At 45.0% G+C, this 11416-nt stretch overlaps 1 protein-coding gene across 1 annotated transcript in view; it reads left to right on the forward strand.

Annotated features, from left to right (window-relative positions):
• The window catches only part of LOC102205100 (uncharacterized), a 15537-nt gene extending 4153 nt beyond the window's left edge, over positions 1 to 11384 (forward strand). Inside the window, exons 2-4 of the mRNA XM_005723090.1 lie at positions 5717 to 5927; positions 7724 to 7957; positions 8091 to 11384. Coding sequence (XP_005723147.1) covers positions 5717 to 5927; positions 7724 to 7957; positions 8091 to 10621 — 2976 coding nt within the window. The 3' untranslated portion in view covers positions 10622 to 11384. The remainder of the gene's footprint in view (positions 1 to 5716; positions 5928 to 7723; positions 7958 to 8090) is intronic.
• Positions 11385 to 11416: the final 32 nt, after the last annotated feature.

The raw sequence follows: 11416 nt of genomic DNA on the forward strand, positions 1-11416 counted from the left end.
CACACACACACACACACACACACACACACACACACACACACAGTTGTGTTTTCATATCCTTATGGGGACATCTAATTGACATAATGCTTTCCCAGCCATAACCATAACCACAAGCAGCATAACCTAAATGTAACCCTGACACTAAAACCACATTTTGAGCCTCAAAAATGCCTACAAACTCGTGGGGACATGCATTTTGTCCCCATAAGGGTTCTTGGTCAAAACAAAGATATGTAAACATGGTACGCACACACAAAACAACATTTGCATAAAAGGGAAACAAATTTCTGTCTTGTTGCGACATGTAGCTGCAGATGGAGAGGGAACGAGGAAGGGAAAGTTGACGGTTACCTACTGCTTTGTTTACTAGAATCAACATACAGTTTGATACGTAAACCCATTATATTCATTTTCCCTGTATACACTACTCATTACTTTGGAAATCATTGGTTGTTCAGCCTTTTTTGTAAGCCAAGGATTTGGTGACTCATAGCATAATGTGCTCTACCGCAACACTAGATTTTTTTTCTTTCTTTCTTTCTTTTTTAATAAACTCTTGAAATATGATTCACATTTTTTCTCTCTAGCAGCAGAAAGAGGAGGATAGAAGCCACAACTGCGCACATCAGGGTTATGGCTGACTGTTACGGCCGTGGTGTCATCCGTGCTGATGCAGTTTAAAATGAGGGAGTATTTTAAAGAATGTCGGCTTTTGAACAAATGTTTTTAAAAAAAACAGAGCAGTGGTTCTGTAGAATGGACAGAAAACACATTTAATTTGCATTAATACTATGAATAATTCAGATCTGCGCAATCTGTTGTATGGAGAGAACAAGCTTTGAGTCACTGAAACGACATCTAATCTGGAAACTAGAAGAAAACATAACTTTTTGCTTTCGAAATGAGCATCAAGGCCACGATGGCAGATTCCGGCTTGTTGCCGTTCGGAGTTTAAAAATAAAAATCTCCTCCCTGAACATAACACATCGAGAACAGGAGTGGGAGAAGGAGGGAATATGCTGCAGAGCTTTAATTAATTCACACGCACAGCAGAACTGCAACGATTAATTAATAGACAGGAAATTAATCAGCAGCTACTGTAATAAGGAAATCTTTTAGGACTGATTAAAGCTTGTCAAATGTGGAAATCAGCTGTCGTTTCTTGCAGAAAGCTGAATATCTTTGAGCTTCATGATTAAGCGCAAACAGCCGGTGATACTCATGTAACGCTTTTCTACTCACATTAAACACACAGAGTGCTTTCTCACTACAAGCTAGAGACGAGCAGGTTGATCCAAATATCAGTAGTATCGATACCAATGATACCGGTATCATATCGATACTAGCGCGACAGAATCGATACTTTGTTTCTATCCTCTAAATTACTTTAAGTTAATAATTTAGCCTGCCTTTATAAGTTTAAACTATAGGTATGGGGACTGATATCAGTCATACTGTATTGAACAGCACTGCTACAAGCCTCAGTCACATATTCACGTTTCTTTAAATCAGGGGTCTCGAACTCCAGTCCTCGAGGACTGGTGTCCTGAAACTTTTCCATGTGTCCCTGTTGCAACACACCTGAATACAATTAGTAGGTCAATAGCAAGATCCTGTAGAACGTGACTGCATGCTGAGGTGACAATGCAGCCATTTGATTCATGTTACAGCAGCTCATGAGTGAATGAACATGGTGCAATAAAAGTACTGTTAGAAGTAAAACACTTACATTTACTTACATTTACTTGAGTAGGGTTAGGGTTTGCCACTTCAGCATGCAGTCCAGTTCTATACTCTTGCTTCAGGTGTGTTGCAACAGGGACACATGGAAAAGTTTCAGGACACCGGCCCTCCAGGACTGGAGTTCGAGACCCCTGCTTTAAATGATAAGCACTTTTAACCTAACGTTTACACACTCACACTCCGATGGACACATCAGGGGTTAGTCAGCGTTCAGTATCTTGCCCAGTAATGCTCATGTTGGATTGAACCACCGACCTCCTTATTAGTAGACGACCTGCTCAATCATGAGTCGATAAATCGATAACTGATGGGAATAATATGCAGATAAGGTCCTAATGAGAAGTGTTTACATTGCCGTGTGCGCGCTCATTGAAGGGAGGCTGTCTTGAAATTAGGTTTGGGAAGCATCATCTTACATGGTGAGTCATTAGCCCCCCTCACTTGTGGAGTGACAGCTTTCATCTCCCCCCTTTTTGTGCCTCGGGGTATCTCCAAGTAAAACAACAAAAGTGTGTAACATTGATAATTTTTTCAGGATGATCCTGAAAGCTGAGTGAAGATGAAGATTCACAGTGTGGGCTGTCTTTACATTTCAATACCATATTAATAATGTATGAAACAATAAATAGACCACCGTGCGAGTTCTTCACACCGATCGCTCGCGCCGTCCCACACTGTTTGACCAAATTATTCTGTCTCGACAAGCCAACCGCTGCAATTCGTTCTCGCTGATGACATAATGCACCTATTAAGAAGAAGTGTATGGCTTGTGCAGTCGCTGCAGCATTATTATCCCATCGACCCATACATTTTCTATGTGCACCCCTCCCTCACATGCAGGACTATCATATTACAGAGCTCTGAGCGAACCATCACCCGTCTCTCCAATGATTTGATCATGTGCTAGTCACTGTGTAACAATATATCCCGTAGCGTGCAAGGCCTTGTGTTGCTGGCACGGATTTGTTGCAGATATTTACCCTTTCAGGAGACTTTTAAAAAACGCGTTTCGCATCGTTGCACAGGCAGAATAAGTTAATGGTCTTTTAAAAATGTCGAATTTTTCAGATCATACATGTGAGAGGAAGTCGCGTCACTATTGGACTGCATGTTTGTATGTGTGCGTGTTCAGGCTGAGGATTGAGTTAAATATTTCGCCAGGCCTGTTGTGCTGTTGTGGGTCTGTGTGGGAGGAGAAGCGAACGCGAGTTAGAGAGCGAGCAGCTGTAGCTATGGTGAGTAGAGGGTGGCTGGCTCGAAGGATATTATAGCAGAAGGAGGAGGGTTATTTGTTAAGGGGCCTGTGGGGGAGGTGGGGGTCCTTCAAGATGCCCCTCTCTCTCGCCCGGCAACCGCCCACCCCCCCCTTCACCTCACCTCACTCTCCCTTCACCGCCTTCACTCACTCAGTGACTCACTCCGCTATTTCTCTGTCTCTTTTTTTGTCCCTCGCACTTAGTTTTGGTCACCCACTCAGCCACGACTCGCTGTAGATTCACAGGGAAACAAAAAAAATAAAAAATAGTGAGGAGGGGGACAGGATCTCAAAGACCTGAGAGGGAGAGATAAGCCGAAGACTGGTCAAAGTCTGAAACTCTCACACAGTTTCCTTCCTTCTCTCTTTCCTCCACAGTCCATCCCCCTTTTTACCTTCTGCCGCTCTGGCAGCTCTTTGTTACGTCATCTGTCTTCTCCCATTATCCTCTGAATCCCCCTCCTCTCCTGTCACCCCAGTGAGTCACTACCTGTATTGTTTCCTCAGTAACCACAGGATTGATCAGCAGCACCACTCACAGTGTTTCTGTTGTTTGGGCCTGATCACACTAATGCAGGGGCTTTTGGCTGCTGTCCTAAAGGGATGGGTTGGGGATTTGGAGGAGGGTGAAGGGGGGGTTACTCTTCTGCCCTCTTACTAATCTGGAAAATTGAGGCACTTTGCTAACTTGATGGGCTGATTGTTATTCTTGTTCTTGTTGTGCACAAGGCCTCATTTCTGACTGTTCCAGTAAGTGTGGTGTGACGTTGCTGGAGCATGTGCCTGGTAAATGATATTGTGAATGCACAGCCCTTTCACGCAGGTCTGGACCAAAACATGCAGAGGGTTAAGCTGTGTTTTTAAAGCAGTATCCTTATTGTCACTGGTGGAAAGTATACTTGAATGCTTAATAACATCTAGAATACTTTCTTCTTCTAACTTACTAGGTTTCCAAGGAATATATTGTAGTTTTTTTGTAACAACACTGTTTTTATCCAACCTTCTTCAGGGTTTTCTTTTTTTTCATATTCAGAAAGTTTTGACCTCTGCATGCTTTTTATTCTCCCCCACGCATCTATCAAGTAGGTAAACTTGAGTATTAATCTAATTAAATTATTCTTTATGAAGCTTTATGGTAAATGAGCTGGCTCCTATATATAGCGCTTTTCTACTCTACCCCTTTCCACAACATCCCGAAGGTGCTCTATTGGATTGAGATCTGGTAAGTGTGGAGGACATTTGAGTGAATTTATGGGTGATGGTGCACTGTCTCATAAAGGCATGAACATGATCAGGTAGGCTGCGGTGTTAAAATGATGCACAAAAAGTGCCAAGAAGATATCCTCCACACCATCACACCACCACTAGAAGCCTGAACGATACAAGGCAGGGTGAATCCGTGCTCTCACTCATTGTGTGAAATTTGGACCCTACTATCCAAACAGAGCAGAGGCAGAAATCTTTTGACCAGACAGTGTTTTTCCAATCGATTGCTGTTCTATTTCGTGAATTGGTCCAACTTAGAGCCACAGTTTCCTGTTCTCGGCTGACAGCAGTAGCGCCCAGTGTGGTCTTCTGCTGCAGCTGCAGAACACACTGGATGTGTTTTGTGTTCGGAGATGCTCTTCCGCATACTTTGGTTGTAAGGAGTGGATATTTGAGTTACCGTTACCTTCTTGTCAGCTTGAAGCAGTCTGACCATTCTACTCTGATCTTTTACATCATCGCAGCATTTTCTCCCAGGGAACTACTGTTCGCTGCATATTTTCTCTTTTTCAAACTCTTCTCTCTAAACCCTGGAGACGAAAGTGCTGGATAATCCCAGTAGGTCAGCAGTTTCTGAAATAATGAGACCAGCCTGTATGGAATCAAAAACCGTGCCATGTTCAGAGTTCCCTAAATCACCTTTCTCCCATTATTCTGATGCTCAGTTTGAGGTTCAACAGGTTGTATTAACCACGTCTGCATGTCTAAATGCACTGAGCTGCTGCCATGCAGTTGGCTGATTAGATATTTGTGTTAACAAGTAGCTGAATGGATGCACCTAATGCAGTTTCCATGGCTAAATATTAGCCAAATATATACCCATGAGAGCTGATCTTTAATCTCTAGTTTTCCTTCCACTGTTTCTTATTGATGGTTGGTGGTTCAATACCTGAGTCCTCCAGTTGGATGCTGGAATATGCTTGGGAAGAACTTTAACTTGCCTCCCAAAGCATCCATTTCTGTATGAATGTGTGTGTGAAGTGTAGCTTGTAGTGTTTTGGGAAGCCAATAACAGTAAAGCAATTTATTTAGATAGCAGTCCATCCATTTACTTCATGTTTGCTGCATTCATATCTTAAGTGACAGTAAATCAATATACCCGACTTCTGGTAAAATCGTGTTGTTATTCGATCACTCTTGTCAGATTTGCACACTCCTGCTGCATGCTATGCATTTTCAGTATCTAACCTGCAACTGAAGAACAAATGCATAAAAAGTAACGTTATTTTATGCTTGCTAAGTTTTAGGCCTGCAAACAGCAGTTTAGTAAAAAAATCTCAACAGCCAGTATGTTTAATACGAGTCATGTTTTTTTCCAGTTGTCCACTGACAAACATTTTGATGACGATCATGTGTCATTTTGATTTTTTATTGTGGTTTTAACCCTTACTTCCATTTTATCTGTGTGAATGAATCATCCATAGTCACCTACTGTTCTTCTTTTCTTTTTAGGATCCTTCTCCCTCTGACACCGCCTGTCAGAGCAGCCCAGAGGAATGCGGGGGTAATTCAGGGGACGGGACAGCTCACCTCTCATCGGGCAGAGGGAGTAGCTCACGTTGGTCCACTCTTTCCTGGGATGCCCCCTCTGACTTGCTTTCTCCCCCAACCCCGGATCTTAATGGTATGATCCCCCTGGACAGCGACTCCAGACCTAGTTCAGGTAATTACACACCTGAACACCTCTTTCGGGCGGTTTAAATGTCAGACGGCTGAGACAACGGCGCTGAGCTGTCCAATGATCCAACAGTTTCTCACCTCCTGATAGAACTACAGCTCACCTTGAGAGAATTTCCATGAAACATTAACCACGTCTCTTTTTTACTTTTGTTTGCTTGCACTCTGTGTGACTCGGCACTGACTCACTCTGTTTGTCTCTTGCTGTCAACATTTTTTAGCCTCTCCTCAAACTCTTATCCGTTCTCTGCTTCCTCTGAAAGCTTTTCTTGGCCAGGTATAGACTCTCACCCACTTTTCAATCCACTATTATTTATGCTCTGGAAAATCTATCAAACCTAAAGACATGATAATATATAGAGAGATTTTCTTTTAAATCAAAATGATTTTTATTTGTCCATTCTTTAGTCAGTAAAAATGTAATTTCAGGAGAAGGCTCACACTGCATGTCTAACAGTGGTTTCTGCACTGTGACGCTTTTCTTTTGGAATTTTTACGAGGTTTGAGTTTCTATAGGTGATGGTAGCTTGTTTTTACTGACTCACCTATTTATCCGAATGCAGAAGGGATTGTGAATCTTGTGGAAGCACTGATGTCTCTGCTCTGACTCATAAACCGTGGCCTGAGCTTCATCTAAGTCACAGTAAGAGACAAAGAGTATTTGACTGCTAACAGTGCAGGCTGACAAAAGCAATCGAACCTTTGAATCAGCTGTTCCAGTTAAGGTGATGAGATTGGAAATGTGGACTGTAGGGGTGATTCTCTTTTTAAAGAAGGCCATAAATATCAAAGTCTGCTCATCTTAAGAAAGATTGATCGCTGGGAAGCATACTGCAATCATATACCTCCATGGGGCTTTAGCAGAAATGTTTTAGAGACGCAGGGAGCTTTAAAAGATTGCAAAAGGTGTTCTGAAGATCTGGGTGTTCATTAATCTATAACACGACTACCTAAAAATGGATACAATTCAAGGCCGCTGCTACTTTTCAAAGGAGTGGGCGTCCTGTAAACGTCACAGTAAGAGCACAACGTACAAGCCTGAACGAGGTGAAAAAGAATCCAAGAGTAACAGAAGAGCAAAAGAGAGGCAGTATGCAGAAATCACTACAGGTTAATGAGTGTTCATGGAAGTAGTGGGAATCATGAGGGAAACCACCGCTATGCAAAAGCCGCTATTGTTTGCCACGGCATTTTTTGAGGCTATGCTCTGTGGACAGATGGGGCAAAATCTGGTTGTTTGGAGGAAAAATGTTACCACACACCATGATTATAACTTCATCCTAAATGTAAAGCAGGATGGAGGAGTGTCACAGCTTTGAGACACACATTCAGTGAAGGAACATTGAATTAAAGTGATTTCTTGAGCAGTTACAGCCCAGGAAAATATCTAATAGAGTTCATTAAGAGGTGGATTTAGTTAATAAATCTACAGGTTTGTTTACTTTTCCTGTCAGTCACTGTCAGATACCTCTGTGTGTTTAATAAAAGGAAGATAACTACAGTTTGTGTGTTATCGGTTTAGTCGAGTTATTTTCTCTATATGGAGTCTATCCGAGAGGTGCGATACACCCTGGACAGGTCACCAGTTCACTATGGGGTTAACTCAGAGAGACAGACATACGTGCTCACATTCACACCTAAGGCCAGTTTAGAATTGATAATTAACCTGAATGTACATCCTTGCATGGTGGAAGGAAGCTGAACCTAAGAAGGAGGAGAGGAGAACATTCAAAATCCACAAAGAAATGCCTCTTTTACAAATGTCCGTGTCTTTTTTTCAAGGTTTCTATTCAGTGAGCGGCAGCTCCCTGTCAGACTCTTGCTACTCTGTGTCCAGCGACGCAGCCCATGGAGGACCGGTGGCCCCTGCCAGGCCCCTGAAGCTGTGGGAGCAGGTTCCTGTGTGTGCTGACAACACTGACCTCCTGTGGCCAGAAGGTGCAGTGCAGCTGCAGCAACCTGTACTCCAGGACAGCCAGGAGGACGCTGAACCAACAGAAGAGACGCCCGTTTCTGGTGAGTTGGTGCAAACAATAGATCCCTATCTTGTAAATCAGTCCATGTAGATATGAGGTTTCAACTGTAAGTGAAAATACCTCAAAATGTCCACTGAAGTCTAAAGTTTTTTTTCTCTCTCTGTCTCTTACAGTCCCAAATGACCTTGAAGCAACTGGTCTGACCTTTCTGTCTGAACTTTGTTCAGGACTTGGCGATTCCCTGATTTCTTTCATCCTCCCGCTCCTCAACCCTTCATCCTCCCCCTCCACCTCCTGCTCCCAAAATTCAAAACTCCAGCTTGACTCCCGCTACTGCACAGACCTGATGTCCCGTCGGACCAAAGAGGTTTACTCATACCCAAGCCCACTGCATGCTGTTGCCCTCCAAAGCCCCCTCTTCACCACCCAGAATCAAGAACAGTCAGCCTCTGTGAACCCTGAGGGACCCCAGCATGATGAACCCACAGAGTCAAATGCTGACACAGCTCTGCCTCTCCAGCCTCAGCAACCTCCCACTCCACCCTCCTTCACCCAGTTGGAGCAGTACATCTCTCGTCTGGCTCGCCAGTACCACAGTCGGGCAAAATCCACCTCTGATCTCACCTCACCTGCCACCACTGGGCCAGTAACACACAGAGGCCTTTGCACCCCTGGCAAAACTCACGGATCCACCCAGTCTCTTTCTGCCTTCGAGAGCCGCAGCACACCCTCCAGCCAGCCAGGCGTCAACATCACACCCTCTAAGTCACTGCTAGGGAACTCAGCCAGAGTCAGCCTTAGCACCACCGGAAAAAAGGGCACCAGGAATTCAATCAACCTGGGAAATCTTCCTTCAGCCACCGGAGAAGACTTAAACATAAATCTGCATCTAAATCTCAACTTGAACCTGACTCCCGGTTTAAATTCTGGTCATGGGCTGGTGGACAATCCCAGAAACGGAGCTCTGAGGAGAGACTTTGCGGCCAATTCCACCGCTTCTGCCTCATCACATTCTTCTGCTACACCCACCCCAGCAATGAGACCTCGTCCTCGCATTTCAACTTGTCCAAGCAGCCTGAGCCACCGCAGCTCCCTTGAGGTCCCACTGGGGTCTGGAGCCAGCTCTGGGTTTGGCTCATCAGCTTTCTGTCGCTCATTAGACTGGAGCAGTGGTGCTCCACCTGAGGCTGGACAGCCAGTGTTTGGCGCAAATGCAGGATCAGCTCCCGGATCTCAGCGCAGCAGCTTGATCCAGGAGTCCAACTCCAGTCCAAAGTTAAGTGAAGACTCGCCCATGGTGGAGGAGATCTCCCGCCTCTCTGGCCTGTCTCGAGCTGTTGTAGTTGGACTCATGGAACAAGGCGTGGAGCTAGATATTGACTGCTTCCCAACAGATACTGCAGGTGAGATGAGAAGCCACACTAAAACTCACCTGACAGCTCAAACAGATCAGTCACATGACTATGCTAGACTGACAGACTTGAATCCCCAGAGACCAATACAGCTGTCTCTCAGTGTCACTCATTCTCCACAGTCTCAGTCCAGCCTCACCCCTCCTCTCTCACACTCCAGCAGCCCCATACACCCCTACCAATCCATGCACATTCCCTCCTCCCACTACTCCTCCCACTCCCACTACCAACAGACACCTGACCTTCCTTCCTCCACAGCCTCCTCACCTGCCTCCCGTCCTACCCCAAGAGGTCGCTCACCTCCACGCCCTCTCCAACCATCCCCCCTGGGTGCGACTCCCCTCTCTGTTTTCAGACGAGATGCACCATTCCAGTGCTCCCTGCCCCGCACCAATACCAGGACCTCTCCTTTTGAGCATGGCGGGATCCAACCAAGAGGAGGATCACTTCGGCAGAGCAGTGGAGGAGGCGAGGGCAACAGCAGGCAGAAGAGGGCGGAGGGTGATGGGCTCTACAGAGGAAAACATGCCTCCCATAAGCTGATCAGGGCAGCAACAGTTAGCAGTTATGCAAAGAGAGAGGACTACAGCTCAGTTTGGCGTGAGGAGGAGGAGAAGTTGCGAGCAGCCGCTCACACATCCAAAAAGTCCTCCAGCAAACTCTGGAAGGGCTTTGACGGACGCCTCTGGAGCAAAGAGTCTGAAAGTGAAAGAGAGGAGATAGACAGGGCAGAGTATGGCTATGGCTGGAGAAGGAACAGCGTGGGAAGCTGGAGAAGAGAGCACAGAAGGGTTAAAGCTTCTAGCAGCGGTGACAAAAGGCCTAAAGTAGACAACTCTCCTGTCTTCTCAAAGAAGAAAGGTAAAGATGATGGGGAGAGACGCAGCTCAAGCCTCAAGCTTTCCAGGCGGGCTCTGTTCAGGAGTGAATCCCAGGGCTTGCTGGTACCTCGGAACCACAGCGAAGAGCCCACAAAGCGGCCACACTGGGTCTCCTCCTTGGACGTGGGGCATGGTGGCATGGGAATCATAAAAGACGAAGGGGTCAGACTACTGAGAGCGAAGGAGGAGGACAAACGGCTGTCTTCCACCGCCAGCCTCTTTAACCTCTCTCGTTCTCAGAGCCTAGAAGGCAGCTGCCATTCACTCTCTCCTCTCTCCTCCCCTTCATTTTCTCCTTCTCCACCTCCACGGCTGCCCCTTCAGCGCTCCCGATCACTGAGGGATTTGGGAAGGAAAGTGTTTGGCTCAATGAGGTCGCTTAGTCTCAAACAGAAATCATCCAGGAAGTGACTGCTGTACAAAAAAGTGAACTTCATCGTTTGCGTTGTACATTCAAAAATACCAGTGACGATTAGTAATATTTGATGTTTAAAATAAAGTGCCAATATTTGGATTTTTATGACTGATCTGATACACTGGCCATGAGATATCCACTGGTCCTTTCACTCATCTCCAGTGTGTTGAAGTTCCTCTCAGGCACATCAGGTCTGTGAAGTTTTAGTCTTGGGTCACTTCGTTCATTCTAGTAATGTTTCTTTTGTAAAACTAGGCATATACATTTTTAGAACCTTCTCAAAAAGTATAAAATAAATGCGAACCTTCCCCAAACACGATATTTAGTATATATGGAGCACTTTAAAGCTCAGAAGTTTTTGTATTAGAAAACCATGTAATGTAAATTGTGCACACCGCAGCAGCAAGAAAGAGGTGTAAGATGCAACATGGCCCACAGAGAATTGTAATACTGCTTGTCCATTGATGTGGTACTGGTCTGCAGCTAGTTCTGCTTTGGTACCTTTTGAGTAGCAGTCTACAGGTTTATGCATTTGAAGCAACTTCCACAGGAAAGAGACCATGACTGACCTAACTTATGTGAATTTCTCTGATAGCCACTAAATAATTTCAACTTCGACTCCAACAACTTTATGCTACTGTGCACTGCTAGCTATTGGCACCAGGAATACTCTATGTGTGGCAGTCCTTCTAAATTAGGCACCACATCAGTGGAAAGGTGTATGGAAGCCCGTTTCCGCCACTAAAAAAAAAAAAAAAGCTAGTATCCATAACTCGAAATTTCGAGTTATT

This window comes from Pundamilia nyererei, unplaced genomic scaffold (genome assembly GCF_000239375.1).
Source record: "Pundamilia nyererei isolate P.nyererei 1_Seehausen unplaced genomic scaffold, PunNye1.0 scaffold00008, whole genome shotgun sequence".
Classification (NCBI taxonomy): domain Eukaryota; kingdom Metazoa; phylum Chordata; class Actinopteri; order Cichliformes; family Cichlidae; genus Pundamilia; species Pundamilia nyererei.